The sequence below is a fragment of the Engystomops pustulosus genome, chromosome 2 (assembly GCF_040894005.1).
Source record: "Engystomops pustulosus chromosome 2, aEngPut4.maternal, whole genome shotgun sequence".
NCBI classification, from domain to species: domain Eukaryota; kingdom Metazoa; phylum Chordata; class Amphibia; order Anura; family Leptodactylidae; genus Engystomops; species Engystomops pustulosus.
Genome location: NC_092412.1, coordinates 129,078,551 through 129,096,180, shown reverse-complemented (window position 1 = coordinate 129,096,180; position 17,630 = coordinate 129,078,551). Strand labels below are relative to the sequence as shown.

The 17,630-nt window shown below is 40.3% G+C and overlaps 2 protein-coding genes across 8 annotated transcripts in view; one reads left to right on the top strand and one right to left on the bottom strand.

Moving 5' to 3' along the window:
• Positions 1-109: 109 nt before the first annotated feature.
• On the bottom strand, positions 110-7,722 carry PEX12 (peroxisomal biogenesis factor 12). 6 transcript variants are annotated; one of them, XM_072136390.1, is made up of 5 exons: positions 7,409-7,714; positions 5,920-6,219; positions 4,580-4,778; positions 3,821-4,356; positions 110-2,197 (listed from the first exon to the last, which is right to left on the bottom strand). In XM_072136390.1, exons 3-5 carry the CDS (start codon positions 4,703-4,705, stop codon positions 1,810-1,812), a joined length of 1,050 nt encoding a protein of 349 aa, XP_071992491.1. In that variant the 5' UTR covers positions 4,706-4,778; positions 5,920-6,219; positions 7,409-7,714; the 3' UTR covers positions 110-1,809. The 6 variants fall into 6 exon arrangements, with proteins under 6 accessions (XP_071992491.1, XP_071992494.1, XP_071992492.1 ...); XM_072136393.1 differs by lacking the exon at positions 5,920-6,219 and having other exon boundaries at positions 7,632-7,722; XM_072136391.1 differs by lacking the exons at positions 5,920-6,219; positions 7,409-7,714 and adding an exon at positions 6,781-6,799.
• Positions 7,723-7,746: 24 nt separating this feature from the next.
• The window catches only part of AP2B1 (adaptor related protein complex 2 subunit beta 1), a 67,296-nt gene continuing 57,412 nt past the window's right edge, over positions 7,747-17,630 (top strand). For both annotated transcript variants that reach the window (XM_072136387.1, XM_072136386.1), the window contains exons 1-3: positions 7,747-7,904; positions 13,465-13,524; positions 15,781-15,886. In XM_072136387.1, coding sequence (XP_071992488.1) covers positions 13,488-13,524; positions 15,781-15,886 — 143 coding nt within the window. In that variant the 5' untranslated portion in view covers positions 7,747-7,904; positions 13,465-13,487. The remainder of the gene's footprint in view (positions 7,905-13,464; positions 13,525-15,780; positions 15,887-17,630) is intronic.

Here is a 17,630-nt window from a genome sequence, read left to right as displayed (position 1 = left end):
AGCGGCTGACGTCATGGTGTGTGCAACGGGACCACGCGGGGTGGTGGAGATGAAGACAGAAGAGGACCTGCAGGGGTTGTTGGGAAGGTGAATACAGAGTTTTTTGTTTATTTTTTTTTTAGGCTGGGCAGGGGACTGCTGACCTGAAAATAAGGGTTAATATGGAAATTGAAAAATCTAAATGGCACAAGTTTTCCAAACCAAAAAATTTTTTTCCCTAAATTGTTGAATTATACTACTAACAAACTACAATGTGTCCCAAGAAAACTATCTCAAAATCACTTAGATAAGTTACAGTGTTGAAAAGTTATAAGCACAGGAAGACACATTGGTCAGATTTAAAGGCCAAGCCTAAGAGTACAAAGGGGTGAGTAGAACCAACTGTTATATACTGGCATCCAGTGGCATGTTTCATACTAAATAACCTCTCCCTTTCCATGACCCTTGCTCTCTCTCTGATGTGCATGGACCTTGATTCAACTCCTGTCCTTCTGCTCCATACATGCCTGTAATGCTTTAATGTCTTTCGGGTGTCTGCTATTGATTTCTATTCCTGGATAAAAACACACTAAACATAAAGCAAATCTGCATTACAAAAGTACATTAAAAACGTTCATATTTGATGAGAATTTATACGAAGATTTTTCGCATGACATCCACAAGGTGTAAAGATATCCCCAGGCTTTCTGTTGTCAAAATGTTGCACAAGCTATTAAGAAACTGGTTCTGAAGACAGGGGGAAGTTGGCACGCATTTGTGCTAAAACATTTGAGAAAGCAAGCATTATGCAGTTCCCCTCCAAAAATGTGCATATTTGAAAAGTCAAAACCTACCGCAGAATTGTACTGCAAATCTATTGATAAAGGATTTTCTATATGTACACAAAGTCTAAGAGTCTCTGCATCAACAATGGAGGTGTACGGTACACGCATTAATGGTACATGAAGAAAAGTCTATCAAACCCAATGATATTTGTGGGATCTTTAAAATATGTATATTGGTGTTATACTTGATTCATACAAGATAAACAGCTGGCAGAAGATTCAGGCAGTAGCTTTTTTCCCCAATTTCCCACCAAAAACACACAGATGCTTAGCACAGTTGTTAGCATGTGTATGGTCATCTGTTGGCTGACAGTTTTAAAGGTTGAAATTGAAATATGCATGGACCCCAAGATGCATTTTACATTAAATGGATAAACACAGCTTGTCCAAAAATAGTTTATGCAAGTGTTAATTTTCCACAATAGCCATCTAAGCAAAACATGACTCCTATACACTGGTATTGGGTCTGATTTTAACAGTATACTAGAATGATATTTATCAGAATTTTTGCCTCTGCAAATCACAGTATTGTACATTTAAACCTAAAATTACAATAATATTAAATACTCATAATTTCCATTTAAAGTTAGACAACAGGTAACATTTTCTGACACTACATTGTGAACTATAGATGAACACAATTTATTAATATACAAATATTGTGTATGTGGAAACACACAATCGCAAATATATTGTTTCAAAATTTGCTAGAATAGAGGTTCCATCAAACATCTGCATCTATATTTCTAATCGAGAGGTTGTACAGCTCATTTTAGTGTTTAGTGATACTGCACTTTGCATTTAGTCTTTGTGGACCTAAACATTTGCAGCTCTTGGTGTGGTGCATATATCTACAACTGTTACTGTAAATTCTGCTGATTGCCAATGTTGTTATATATTGTATATTATTGTCTTTAATAGTTTCTATTGCCAGACTTCTAAAAGTCAGGTTGCTCCTAAAATCTACATTATGTCATTCAATCCGTTACCCATCGGGTGTGTAGAGACGAATCAGATGCTGTAGCTCAGTTGGGTAGCCACTTACAGGGCAGCGCTGGTGATTTTTTACATAGTAATAAGCACACCGGTAGCAGAAGACATAGCCTGAAGTACCAAGAGCTGTATCGTTGACTCTTACTTTACGACAAAGGGGGCAAACAGTCTTTAATTTTGGCAGAAGTGGAGAATAGGTTTCCAGGTCAAAATGAATAGGAGCAGAAGGGGCTGGCAACGTACTCAGAGACTTGACGGTCTCTTGGTTTTCTGCCGAGTACCACCATTCTAGAAATTGCAGGAAGAACACACCCAGGGATAGGCTGGAAGATAACGTCATAGATACACCACCAAGAGCTTTCTTTAGTACGCTGCCCACACTAGGAGAAAAAGCAATAAATGTCAGGCAAGATTGGGAAAACACACCAAAAACCTCACATTTTTCTGAATGCCAGGACTACTATTTCAAAAGAAGTTTAATAGTTTCCACCACCTTCACCAACCCCATCAATTTGCATCCCTAAAAAATAGTTGTTACACTATTTGACATAGCTGAAGTTTTCTCTCTAACCTCCACCTTTTCTAGAGTAATCAATTTAATTATTTTAAGAACTTTACTGTGAAATTAGGGGGAAGGGGAGGGCAGTGTGCTCCAGTCCACCCATCTGACAGTAGAAAGATTAATTACCATAGATTCAGTGTAGTTTTGTAGAAGAGATGTAAAAATAATTATATTGATTATTTGGGGGCTAAAGAGAAGACTTCAAACTACACCAGAATCAGTGGAACAATGGCTATTAAAATGTTTAAAGGATATACAATTTTCCAATGTACTTTCTGTAGCAGTTCCTCACAGTTTTCTGGATCTCTGCTTGCTGTCGTTCTATAGAAAGCTTCTAAAAACTGATTGGTAAGGGGGCACGGAGTAACTACTAGACCTAATTTTATGGTAGTTACGTGTGCAATGTTCACATGGAACAGTAACAATATATAGGAGTGCTCTGAATTAGCTGCCCTGAATGTGATAATAGGTGTTTTTAAATAAGTGTATATTGGGAATATGAGTATATAGATAATAGGTCTGATGTGTATGTGTTTTTAAAAGTGGTATTGGTATGCCCCCTAGTGGATTAAAAATATATTTCTATTTTTGAATAAAATTGAGTTGGTGTGCTTTTTGCTGCATAGGAATTATAGGTTGTAAAGTTTTCAGCGAGTAAAATATTTTAGGATATGCAATTATCAATATTAGGCTATATTCACACAAATGTATGGGGCACCGTACTGTTCCATAGCCTTAGAAAGATAGGACATGTCCTTTCTTTTTCCGGAATTTGGCGCCATATATTTCTATAGCTGCTCACCCCATAGGAACATGTACTAACAAACCATGGTTCCCCTGCTTACACTGCACGGTTTGCATGATCCTGCGCAAAATACGGTACTCAACGGCTGAATGTTCCCCCACCCTGTGTATAATCCAACCCCCCCTCCCATCTCCCGATCCTCTTTTTCTTCCTATGTATGCTTTGTTATAGTTCATGATAAAAGGAAAGTGTTTTAATTCACATTTAAGGTTTTACAGGAGCCTCCCGTTATAAATTACAAGACATTTATGATGGCTACCCCGCCCTGCTTACACAGGACATGTGTCCCTCTAACATATCTCATTGGTTTTATGCTCCATATTAGTCATATCCAAAGCCCTTGTAGTCTTTATGCTTAACCTTCATTGTGCCTATTCAATATTGTTTCTTATTGCTCCTGTATTTAGGTACATATTTAACCTTCTCGATTGCATCCTGCGTGATCCTTAACTTAATTGACCTGTACTGTTGTTTGTATTAAGGACCTATACTATTTGTTGTACGCAAACCATATTTCATGAATAAACTATTGACTATTGAAGATAAACATGTACTAACAATGTGTAGATTTCAAATCCATCTTGTAAAACCAGAATTAATGTGTGTTTAATTGTAATTGGCTCTACCCCAACTTACCCCAGAGCAGATTGTGTTGAAGGCATCTTTTTGGACACATCATCCATTGCTTGTAAATCTTCCAGTGTAAGTCTAGTAAGCTGCACTCCAGCCAAACGGAGCAGTGGTGAGTGATGACTGGTATTCCACAGAATGTATCTCAACTGATAATAAAGAAACCAGCCTTCCCAGGATAATTTCACAAAGGGGTATGAGGCGAGAAGTGCCCTATAACATCTTTTACTGAATGAAGTTGGGTTTTGTATTGAATAATCTTCTTCCTCTCGTAGTCTGTTAATAAATTTCTCTAGCTTCACCCGCAGGTAAGGTACAAGTGCCAGTAGCACAAGGGACCTCCAGTACTCCTTCCGTGGCAGAGCACATTGTCCACTGCTATTTCCTATGGCAACTCTCTTTAGTCCATAGAAGTTCTCAGAGAAAGAGGCACTAGCCCATGACAAATAATGTTGCTGGAGAAGTAGATCAAGCAGAGTATACAGTTCATCAAACCATCTCCATACAGGACCAAAAAATGCAGGGTTTGATTCAGCCAGGACCTATAAAAAGGCCAGAAGCACATAAAATTACAGGTTAAAACATTCAGTAATCAGAGTTGTCGATCTTACAACTAGAGTTGTTACACATGCCAAGTGCACAATGGAAGGGGCACAGCTCCAATTATAGGGGCCTACAAAAGTCTGAACATTTGGAGAAGAGTCTCCAGAAAACTGGGTAACTTGTCAAACTAAACCATTTTTGTTTCAGGTTTTTAGTACTTACCTTAACAATATGATGCAGTGCAGGCCTCACCGCTGCCATCAAACTTTCCTGAGCAACAACTTCAAAAATAGAGGGTCGATCATCATCTTGGGAAGCTGTAGTGATGTGTGCCCCACGTTCTGCCATTTTCAGAAATAGTGTATTTTCTTTTTATCAAACTCTTCTTTAGTACCAGTATAAGGTTAACCTATGAATCAATCTTTAAAACATAAATATTAACAGTTATTTATGATCCCCTAATATGATCCCCTAGATACCCCTATATTAAAGGGGTATTCCAGGAATAAGCATAATTCATACCCAAATGGGTCATTAAAATATAAGCTACCATATATACTCGAGTAGACGCCAAGGCCCCTAATTTTACCACCAAAAACTGGGTAAACCTATTGACTCGAGTATAAGCCTTGGGTCGGAAACGCATTGGTCAGAGCGTCCTCAGTGTATAGCCATCCAGTATGTAGCCGGCAGCTCCGTGCGCATGGCCTGGCCGGTACACAACTGTTTTCCTCTCCTGCACCTGCCCAGGTAGATCATGTTGGTTGCAGTGCATCCAGTATGACCAGTGTTGTGACGAGACATCATCTCAGTGAGGTAATGTGCAGTGATGGCAGTTACGCATTATTACTATGGTAACTGCAAGACAGTCTGTTACATCATCACTGGGAGCAGAGCAGGAGAGGGAGAAGGGGTTAATGACAACTAAAGGATCATGGTACTTTTAGTTTCCAGTGGCGGCCATCTTGCTGATTACTCGGCCTACTTTAGAAAGCCCATAACATTTGGTGAATCATAAAATCAAACTATTATAATGACATTGAGTTTTGTTGTATTCACTTATTATTATAGCATTATGGGGTTTTGTATCAGACATTCATATTCCCAAAATACCACTTTAGCCAACATGCAAGGAAAGTTGGGTTCATACTTCATAACCTAAAGAAAATCTACCATCAAAATCCATCATGATAAGCCAGGGACACTTATTCATAGATCCAGGCACAGAGATTGTGCTAATCTTCTTAGATTTGTTATCTATGGCCTCCTTTTTTCTATAATAAACTTCAAAATAGGCTAAAAGAGGGGCTCTGGTGGGTGTTTCCAAGCACATTAGTGCTGTAGCTTCATAGGTTGTTACAATGAGCAGAGCAGCTCTGGCCTCACCCTGTACTTCCTGCTGCTTTTATATTACAAAAGCAGAGGGAGGAGAGAGAGCGGGTGAGACATTGCAACAACTAGCGAAAAGACATCACTGAGGGGCTTAGGAAACACCCTTCAGCACAAGCATAATAGACGCTTCCAAAGGCAGTATTACGTCTTGAAAAAAAACATGCACTGACTTTTCACTGTATCTTCGGTGATTAAGGACATCAGGACAAAGTAGAATAGCTTCTGAAGCACCTGACAGCCCCATAGACACACAGGCACTGCTGTGAGGAGACTGAAGAGCTGTGAAGTTATCCTATTTTTTGTGCAAGGCCTAGACCAGTGGTCATGAACCTATGGCACGGTTGCCACAGGTGGCACTCAGAGCCCTTTCTGCGGGCACTCAGGCCATCGTCCATGAGCAGCGTTCACTGATTCTTTCTGCTGTCCCAGGCAACTTATGAGATGTTGTTCTCTTTATTGGCTGTTTGGAACTGTGGGGAAAGTAAGAAGGGTAAAAACTGCATTATATTTGGAGGTCTTCCTACTGGACCACCATTCTTCCTCTACAGAAAGACTCTCGAGAGAACCTACAATGATGGTCTGAATTTGCCCTCCTGTCATCTGTGTAGGTGGCCTCAAGGGGGCAATACAGTTGAAAGATGTGAAAGAACAGGTGGCAATAAGTTACTGTACAAAATGCCATGCTGGAACTTCATATGGTAATTTCCCAATTCTCCTACAATCTTTGTTTTTGCAGCTTTTACTCAGAGATAAAATTTAGATTTTTACTTATTCTTTATTACCATCATACACCAAATTATTATAGTTTTGTCATGTTGTTATACACCAATTACAACGCTTTATAAAAAAAAAAAAAAAAAAAAAAAAAAAGAATCCTTGGCTTCACCATATTCTGATACCTTCTACATTTTCATACTTTGCATAAGGAGCTATATAAGGTGTTAATATACTACAAAAACATCAGTGCTCAGAAGGTAGAAGCGTTTGATCAATTACAAGCAGAATTCCAATTGCCGTATGCATGGTTCTACCTCGTCATGCGTTTGATGCACAGGCCAAGGTCGAACCTATAGAGATGGGCTCCAATGGGGCGTGGAATAGGGTAATAAGAGCAAACTCTACCAAAGGTTTAATTTCTTACTCTTATACTGTATTGCTCAGTGACCCCGCTGAAATCTGGTGCTAAATGGGATAAAGACATGGGTCCCATTATGGAGGAACAGTGGACCGAAGCCTTAGAGCCGATGCAAATTCTTTCCCCTGGTGAAGCTTGTAGGATGTCCCATCTGCTCCTTGTGTGGCTGTATTTGTGCTTAGTTTGTGTTAAAATGTAATGATATTGCATTGGAAAAAATATTGTTATAATCTCATTGATGTACTATACATCACTGTACATGTTTACTAACGGTAGCAGTTTTTATTTGTTTGATTGATAGATGCATCTACTTGATAAATAATTTTCTTAATCCTAAAAATAGAAATAAAAAGTTGCACAAAAAAAAACACTTTTCCTGTGTCATTGCTTGTCTTATTTTATATAATGCCTTAGCTTGACAGATGTGGCACGAACAGAAACAAAGTGACTAAGCTATGTCAAAAAAAGTTGCTGGCGATGATGCCTTGTATAGCCTGTTACAGAAGGGGCACACACTTACTTACAGGAAGGGTGTCAAGTCACTGCAGCCTGACAGATAACTGGAACACAGTGCAGCGCCCATGGGCGTATAGTGCAGGTTTAAAGTTGAAGGCACATGTGCAGCAGGTAATGGGTCACAGCACGGCCACAGCTGCTACATATCCAGACTTCAGGTTACAGCAGAGCTATACTTCACACAGATCTTCGTATCAAGGAAGACGCTCAGCAAAACAATCTGCGACTTACAACATCGCTTCTACAAGCTTCCTAAGCTTGGCATTGGCACTGACAGCCGCAGAAAAATAACTTCCGGTATTTGAAACGCATACTCTGCTCTCGCGTGGAACGCAGGTGAGAGGACGATGACGTATTTCCGGTGTATGAAACGCAGGTGGGCGCTCTGCGTAAGGATCTCTTGGTTTCCGGAGCCGCTGTTTGGCAGCTTGGTATCTTCTATCTGGGCTTGTCTGTTTCCGGCTGCCAATTCCATCTTGGTGCTGAACCCCTGGATTCCAGTAGGTGAGTAGGATCAGGGAGAGTCGGGCACAGTGCCCCTTCTTTCTTTATATAACGGGAAGCAGAAGGGAGCCGCCTGAATGAAGCAGCATATCTATGAGGTCACATCATGCCCCTTTAAATTTCCTAGATCAACATCATATATGTATTTCATGCCATTGCTTTATACAATATCCTCCAATGCACATATGAAAACCACTGGAGCGCTGTACCAAGGTTGTCACACCCGAGCACCCGCAAGATGCTGATCAGGAAGAATGTCTGACCACAATATATCAGAATGTGTGTGCAAATATGTATATAATAATAATTCCTTTATCTAGCACACACAGATTACGAAGCGCTTCACAGACTTGTCTTGGAGTGTGGTAGGAAACCGTAGGAAACCCACACGAACACGGAGAGAACATACAGTATATTCTCACATAGATCTATGTAAAACACTACATGGCCGATACATATGTATTCTATTTACAACTGGATTGGGGGAACTTGTGTATCAATATGTCATTGTCATATTTTGTACAGTGCACTAAGTTTACATTACATCTATTTCTATATGTTTTCTTTATCTTCTATTTATTATTAAAATATTATTCATTACTACTGTATCATTATTGTTCAGTGTAAGGTCATATAATAGAGCCACTGAACGCAGTGGTTTCCACTTTGGTGAGATTTTCCAGATTTTTGAGGGAACCTCAAATGGTTTACAATGCTAGTTGTCCCAGACTTTTTGATAACTACTCCGTTCTGTCTAGTTACTTGGTGATACATCCCCAGCTCTTTTTTTGCTACTTGTCAACCCTAATATTATATTTCTCACTGTGTCTCTGAAAGTAGATAGGGGGATGGGCGCCTGTCCTTACATTTTTGTTTTCGTTAATACTTTTTTTTTATTCTTCATTATATTTCTGTAGCATCTTTACTAATAATTTTGTATTGCACGGTTCCTCCTTCTGGGATTGTCTCACTTGTATAGTATAATATTAGGCAGTGACACTAAACATTGAAAACACTCCAACCACTTTGGATCCGTGTCAAATCAGATTTTATAAAGATAAGCCATTGTTTTGATATCTTCACTCCTCTAAGCCTTCTGTGCTGAGCCATGTATATCTACTGTATGTTTATCAACTCTATATGCCAGTATTTTGTGCCTGTAATAAGGGAAACTCCCACTCCCTGTATCAACAGGTGAGTTTCTTCACTTTATGAAATTTGCCGCTAAAGTTTATTGGGACCAGAGGAATAATTTAGGGGCTCCAAACCTAATGGCCGGTTCCCTTTAGCTGTTCATATAATAATAGTATTAATTCCATGAATAAAAAAATGAATTTAGTAAAATGAATCTTATTTAGTTTCCTGAGCCCTCTCCTTGCACAGCGGGTGTTAATTACGTTAATCATTTAAAGTGCATCTACCACTAGGATGAAAGATGGATGCAAATGAGCTTGAGGGGCTCCAGGCTCCATTAACAGCTACGGAGCCCCTCAGGCTCATTTATTCCGATGGTAGATGCCCTTTAAGTGCCATGAACACCAACAATTGTACTTGATCAGCACGTCAAACTCGACCACAAACTCCCTTTCCTGAAAACATGAATTAAACTACACTACAGTGATCAGACTCCTAGGGAGCCCTATTCCTGCCAGGATTTGTGGCACAGCCACTCCGTTTCCTATGAAAAGAGGAGGGATGAGCAGCAAACCTAATCTAGTTTGTGTCCCATCAGTTGTGTGCATGTAACCTAAGGCTAAGACCGTTTGCTGCATTGGGGGAATTTTCTGGGCTGATGGAGATGAGAGGCCGGGCAGGAATCAGACCTGCTCTATGAGCTGGCCGCAGTTTGTACAGCCAGTTCACTGCATCCAAAACTAGGATGTGTGCATGAGGCTTTATAATTACATCTATACAATGTGGCTCCTCAAACTCCACTGATCTATAAAGGAAGGTTTGGGAAACCAAACCACTGGTCTATAAAGACCTCTACGTGGTATAGCGTCCCAAAATCCCCTGGCAGGTTCCCTTTAAAACCTTGAAGTCATACTCTGCTACATCAGAGATTGGTGAACATATTTTCAGGCAGAACAATGTATGAGACTTCCTTAGACACAGATATGCCTGAGAGATCTAATGGGTACCATACAGAAACATATATTTCTTTGTGTTGTATAATTATTTGTATAATTATAATTTGCATGTTAACATAGTTTGAGCTGGAATAAACAATTGGCAACTACCTTCCTGTGCTCAGTTCCAGCTCCCAAGTTTTTTTTATAGTATGCAGAGATCTTGCTTTGTGACTGGCTAGTCACAGCCTCTATTGTGTTGCTATTAAATTAGGAAACTTGGTTATTTGCAGTAGTTTCCCTGTATTTGCTACTTTGCATGCTGGCCCCATTTCTACTACAGTGTGATCCAGACTGTTTAGCATCTTGATTTGCTGGACATCTTGTCCCTGAGACACAAGAGCTTATTATCTGTGTATTCCAGCCAGAACAATGAAGCTGACCATGTGGGCAATGTTACAAGTAGTAAAGGAAAAAGGTTGAAAGCTAAAATTTGCATGTGGCACATTTTTTGGAAGATGTTTCTGCCCTTTTCCTCTGAATAGGGATGAATTAATTTTTTTTTTTACTCCAAAGCAAAATTATATATTATCTATTCTTGGAAATACAGGAACACTGTATTGCCATTTTTTCTATATCCTAATGTCCATGATGTATCTAAAGGCTTGTTGTTGTTGGAGAATACGGTAAAACATGCTAGACAAAGTAACAGGTAATTGGAAGTGATCTTTTCCACGATGGAAAGGAGTAGATGATCGGCGCTCCAAGGAACTTGAAGCGTAACTGTAAAGTTGTGATTTTACCAAATTATTATGTGATTTACCCTTTAAAAACAAACAGAACAAGGCTCATATTGTGCTACTCATCATTTTCCTTCCAATTAACAATTTCTGTTCTGAAAAAATCTTTCTTACCAGAGGTGAAGTGGGTGCAGACTAATGTCTGTCAGTGTATGCCCACAAGCTGAGGCCAGTTAGCTTGCCCACAGATCACATGATGCCTTGTGTTCTCTCTCAAAGTAATTAAGCATTAAATACATATAGTTTCCCACAAGTAAATCAACTTAACACTGCACAGTGCACATACAGGATGTATAAGGTGACAGCCTGGCAGCTTTCATCACATGGATGAGGAGGGAACATGTAGTAAGTGGTAGAAATCATTAGTACATGCAGTCTATAGCCTTTGCTGTGTGAGCACTAAGGGTTAATTGCTTATCTGGACAGAGCTGGTACTGCTGATGACAAGATAGGGTTAGGGAGCAGCACAAGATGCAAAGTGAGACAGAGAAAGTTCTGTAGAATAACAGACTGGGATGGAGGGACTGATGGGGAACAGGGGAGAAATTGTATCTCACTATTCTGTGTAGGAGACATCTGTATTCACTGTCATGGACACATCCAGCTCTGCTACATACACTATCTCTTGACCTCCTCCTCCGCGAGCAGGGAGCAGCGGCTCCTCCCCTCCCATGAAACGACTGAGAAACAAAGTGTAAACAAAGGACAGATCCTCAGGGCTTATCCACAAATGGTGCGGATGCAGCCATTGCAGCACAGAGGTAATCTGAGGGCTACAGCGTGGAAAATACTGGATATAGGTTAAGAAGATAATAGGCAAAGTTGTAAAGTTGTTTTACATCCCAAGAGCTATTGATTTGTGGAAAAAAAAACCCTTTACAGTTACTCTTTAAATCCATCACCCAAGATAACTATTCATTGAATACTTTATAGGGCTTTTCCAACAAATCGGCGGGATCTCGGTGTTTGGATGTACCCTGTTGTACTCTTTGTTGCACCACCGAGATGGCTAGAGCAGCCAGTCGCTGCATTCATATACTTGTACATTGTAATGAGGTCTCCCCTTAGCCTTCTTTTTTCTAAGATGAATAACCCCAAGTTAATCTAGTCCAGTTCTACTATGTCCTTTTTTATACTCTATACAATCCTTTATACCAGTGATTTTCAACCTGTGTGCCGTGGCCTTTTAATTAGTAAAGGGGGGCCTCTAGGGCCTTTTAATTAGTAAAGGGGGGCCTCTAGGGCCTTTTAATTAGTAAAGGGGGGCCTCTAGGGCCTTTTAATTAGTAAAGGGGGGCCTCTAGGGCCTTTTAATTAGTAAAGGGGGGCCTCTAGGGCCTTTTAATTAGTAAAGGGGGGCCTCTAGGGCCTTTTAATTAGTAAAGGGGGGCCTCTAGGGCCTTTTAATTAGTAAAGGGGGGCCTCTAGGGCCTTTTAATTAGTAAAGGGGGGCCTCTAGGGCCTTTTAATTAGTAAAGGGGGGCCTCTAGGGCCTTTTAATTAGTAAAGGGGGGCCTCTAGGGCCTTTTAATTAGTAAAGGGGGCCTCTAGGGCCTTTTAATTAGTAAAGGGGGGCCTCTAGGGCCTTTTAATTAGTAAAGGGGGGCCTCTAGGGCCTTTTAATTAGTAAAGGGGGGCCTCTAGGGCCTTTTAATTAGTAAAGGGGGGCCTCTAGGGCCTTTTAATTAGTAAAGGGGGGCCTCTAGGGCCTTTTAATTAGTAAAGGGGGGCCTCTAGGGCCTTTTAATTAGTAAAGGGGGGCCTCTAGGGCCTTTTAATTAGTAAAGGGGGGCCTCTAGGGCCTTTTAATTAGTAAAGGGGGGCCTCTAGGGCCTTTTAATTAGTAAAGGGGGGCCTCTAGGGCCTTTTAATTAGTAAAGGGGGGCCGCTAGGGCCTTTTAATTAGTAAAGGGGGGCCGCTAGGGCCTTTTAATTAGTAAAGGGGGGCCGCTAGGGCCTTTTAATTAGTAAAGGGGGGCCGCTAGGGCCTTTTAATTAGTAAAGGGGGGCCGCTAGGGCCTTTTAATTAGTAAAGGGGGGCCGCTAGGGCCTTTTAATTAGTAAAGGGGGGCCGCTAGGGCCTTTTAATTAGTAAAGGGGGGCCGCTAGGGCCTTTTAATTAGTAAAGGGGGGCCGCTAGGGCCTTTTAATTAGTAAAGGGGGGCCGCTAGGGCCTTTTAATTAGTAAAGGGGGGCCGCTAGGGCCTTTTAATTAGTAAAGGGGGGCCGCTAGGGCCTTTTAATTAGTAAAGGGGGGCCGCTAGGGCCTTTTAATTAGTAAAGGGGGGCCGCTAGGGCCTTTTAATTAGTAAAGGGGGGCCGCTAGGGCCTTTTAATTAGTAAAGGGGGGCCGCTAGGGCCTTTTAATTAGTAAAGGGGGGCCGCTAGGGCCTTTTAATTAGTAAAGGGGGGCCGCTAGGGCCTTTTAATTAGTAAAGGGGGGCCGCTAGGGCCTTTTAATTAGTAAAGGGGGGCCGCTAGGGCCTTTTAATTAGTAAAGGGGGGCCGCTAGGGCCTTTTAATTAGTAAAGGGAGGGCGCTAGGGGTTTTTTTATTAGTAAAGGGAGGCCTTGTATGACTGTTTTAGTGTCATTTTGTGCTATTTTGGTTGGTGGTGTGCCCCAGGAGATGTTGTATTTTTGATTTTCCTTGTTCTATTACACTGACATTGGGTTTATCTGTTTTCTTTAGGTGCCTGAAGATAAAGTGTAAAAATGACAGACTCTAAGTATTTCACCACAAACAAGAAAGGTTTGGAATTTTTTGTTTATACAGAATTTTCCTTTGGACTGTTGTAGAATTGTTAAATATCCCTCCAAAGTGACTTTTTACGTGGTTGATAATTTAACACTTGAATATTCAGTAAAATTAAAGGGCATCTGGGTCACATAGAAGTTAAATGTGAAGGCGTGTAAGTAAAGTTACACAACCACACATTTCTTAAAAAAATGGTGGGGCCTGAATGCTGAGAAATCATAGAGGGAGATTAATTAAATGTGTCTTAAGAGCAGAACATTTCTGATAAATATCCCACTATAATGTTTATTTAAATGCAAATTAGCATTTTGGTGCCCAATTGCCTTTGTTCACCTTTCTTGTCCTGTTTTACCACCCTGCATCTCCCTCTGATGCATGTCCTGCTTTCCCTGTGAAGCTAGGCAAGAGGAGTGCAGCAGACTGTATGGGCATGGTAATACAAATGAACATTTCTGCACATTCAGGCCACAGATTTTCTTTAGAAAGGTATGGGTTTGATGATGCACACTTGTCCTATTAGGCTATATATTCAAGATAAAGAAATAAGTATTGCAGGCTTCTGCAGGGACAGTCACAGGTTACCATAGAGCCATGTTAAGTAAAGACAACTTTCTTTTAGTCTCAAATTTGTTTCCCTTACATCGCCATAAAGCATCTTTATCATATATTACCTAGAATCAAAGGGGGCGTGTCCCGCTCGGCTGGCTTCTCCCATCTACTCCTCCCCATGTTCCATGCCTCTTCTCAACACGTCATATAACCAGGGTGACATCATCTAAGGTCCTGTTACATTTGCAACATCTACCTCATGTTTGTATCTGATCACATGAAATAACAGCATCACTCCATGGACTTCTACAACTCCCCATCCTCCATGATTTCATGTGATCAGATACATACATGAAGTAAATGTTGCAGATGTAACAGGACCTTAGATGATGTCATCCTGGTCACATGACTTTAAGTGCTCAATAATGTGACAGAGCGCTCTCTCAATGTTCCATTCAGCAGAATAGTACAGAAAGGCGGACAAGGAGATACCGAGTAGCGCTCATAGACATAGAGTAGTATTGTTGTTGGAGAGGTAATTGGAAAGAGACTCCATTTCCCAAGCTGCAGTCTCTTTTCACTTGATAAAGGAGTTATAAACTCCAAAACGCATTGTGACCCGAGATAGTAAATAAACTTTTTCATCCTCTCCACTCCATGACGTGACCTGTGTGCGCCTATTCTGACAGTTCCCAATACCTCCCCATTCAGTAGAATATCATAGCAATTAGATCTGTCAATAAGGAACAAGACGTCAGAGCAATAAAAGTAGATTTTAATATCCAAGACTCAATTAGAGTATGATTTACCTCAGATAAGTTGCATATAAGTTTACAACAGTTTTTTGTAATATTGCATGAAAAAATAAGTCATGACAGGTTCTCTTAAAAAGGACCATGCAAAACTGTCAAGTGTGTGAAGTAGCAGTCCTGAAGCTCTTTGGATTATGCCATTGCATGTACTGTTGTCTGTTGTTAGTAGTAAGACTGTTAAAAACGGATTTACATTTCAAAATTGTAGCTGGACATGGAGCACTGGGGAATCCCCCCCCCCCCCCAAATGCTTTCCAGCTGCTTTTCTCTGCTGTAATATCTAACCAGGAGCCTAATGAGAAAAAAAACCTACTGCATCTGGATGTCATTCGTGTGCCATCCGTTTTTTTTTTATTTTGCAGATCCACTGACTTCTATGGGGGTCCGTAGTCTGTATGTGAGAAAGCAAATTGTGCATGATGCTATTTTTTTCTCACTTTCATCCATGAAAATAAACATGTGTATGAACAGAGCCACAGGATTCAATGGCTCAGTATGCCATCTGCAATAAAAAATGCATACTGACCTCAAAACGCCTGTCTGAATAGGGGCTGTCTCAGAGAATTGGGAAGGGGCTGTGTCCAGTGAAGAGATCTCACATAAAAAGTCCATCTTTAATCCAAGAATGTAAGTTCATTTCTCAGTCTTTCTGCTTCTAACAACATACACAAAGGTATGCCTACACAGATCTTCAGGGCTGATACCCAACCCTGTCTACAGTTTTCCATTGTTGATATATCCTTTAAACATGTCTTGGGTTAAAGCAAATAAAAATTATAATGTAATCCTCTATTTTAATATCTAGTTTTAGCTGCTTGTTTAAGAAAAGGGTATCTGATGTTTCCCTTCATATATGACATCTGTTAACGAATAAAGTGTCTGATTTTAGGAGAGATCTTTGAACTTAAAGCTGAATTGAATAATGAGAAGAAGGAGAAGCGCAAGGAAGCAGTGAAGAAGGTCATTGCTGCCATGACTGTAGGCAAAGATGTGAGGTAATAGATTAAAATAAAAACTTTCATGATGATTTTAGCAAAATAACCACATTTGATTGGCAAATGCACCTGTTGTCTTGTCGTGGCCAACACAAAATATTAATATACCGTGTGTGTATATATATAGATAGATATATCTATATAGATAGATAGATATATATAGATATATCTCTCATCAAAAGTAATTAATAACCCCTTCCCTCAACTACTTTCACAAATAAAGTTTCTATAAAGTAATCAAAAAAATGATGGGCCCTAAAATAATACTGAAAAAACCAACTCTTTTTGCAAAATAAAGCCCCCAACAAACTCTGTCAACAGAAAAGTAAATAAGATGTTCTCTAATTTAGTATTTATTTAGTAAAATCGAGTAAGAATTTAACTATATAATTGGGTTTTGGCTGTTATCATAGAGAAGCAACCAATACTAAACAAAACAATAAGTGATTTTCTTTTCTTCCACCCAGATAACATTTTAATGAGCTATATTCAACCCAAAATGAAGTATCCTGAAAGTGAATCTCATCCCACAAATATAATGTCTAATCTTTGAGCAAAAATGAATGTACCCTATTTTTCAGGCTATAAGACACTCCCAACTATAGAGCACACCCCAGATTTAGACTTCCAAAAAAGGTAAAATATATTTTACACCAATTGAAATATCTCTGTTGCTCACACAAAAGCACAGCACACAGAGCTCTGCTACATCCATGCATTTACACACACAGCCCAGCTACAACTATACATTTACACACACAGCTATACACACATAAACAGAAATAAGAACACACTCTTCACCGCTACTTACACTGAGCACTGCTATACACACATAAGGAGCACACTGGGCACAACTACACACACACACCTCTGCTACACACACATAAGGAACACATGGGGAACTTCTCTACACATGAATACACATACAGCTCTGCTACACACACATAAGGAACACATTGGGAATTGCTCTACACATAAATACATACACACAGAACACCTCCCTCCCCGCCTCTTCTTCTTACCCTGTCCCAGCCCAGCAGGTCCCCATTCTCGGCAATATCAGGGCCTTGAGTGATGTAGGAAGCATGTGCTCAATCACAGGTCCTGTAGGCAGTGCATAGCCATGTCAGGACACGCAGGAGAGGGGGAGAACAGTGCAGAGGCTCTCCTCTCTGGGAGATGGGTGCAGAGCTAGGTCAGCGCCTCACCCGATCTCCTTTACAGCAGTCAGGATGGTCTGGCAGTGCTGAATCCTCCTGACCTTTGGTCTATAAGACGCAGGCACTTTTTAGCAAAATTCTGAAACGTGTTTTTAGTTCATGTTGACTCCCAAAACACTAAAGTGTTCTGCTAATTCACACCAATGAAAATTTCTTCTCCTCATGTAGCCCTTTTCGCACATACAGTATGTTAAATAAATGTTTGTATTGTGTAAACCCTTTAAAGTTATATAAATTTAATATCATAGCATTGTCATCCTTACAATCAGAAATGGCTTTTCGGCACTGTGCAGGTGCTTTGTCGTCTTTTCATTGTGCATATCAAGCAGATTTTGCTGATGCTGCAGCTTGTGCTATTCAAGGAATTGGTACAACAAAGTGTGAAGTGTCATGAGTTACACACTAGACCTGATTTTGCAATTAAAAAATAATCTGACTAGATGTGCATTCTAGATATACTGGTACCAAAAAACCTTCTAGAGCAGTGATGGCGAACCTTTTAGCGGCCGAGTGCCCAAACTGCA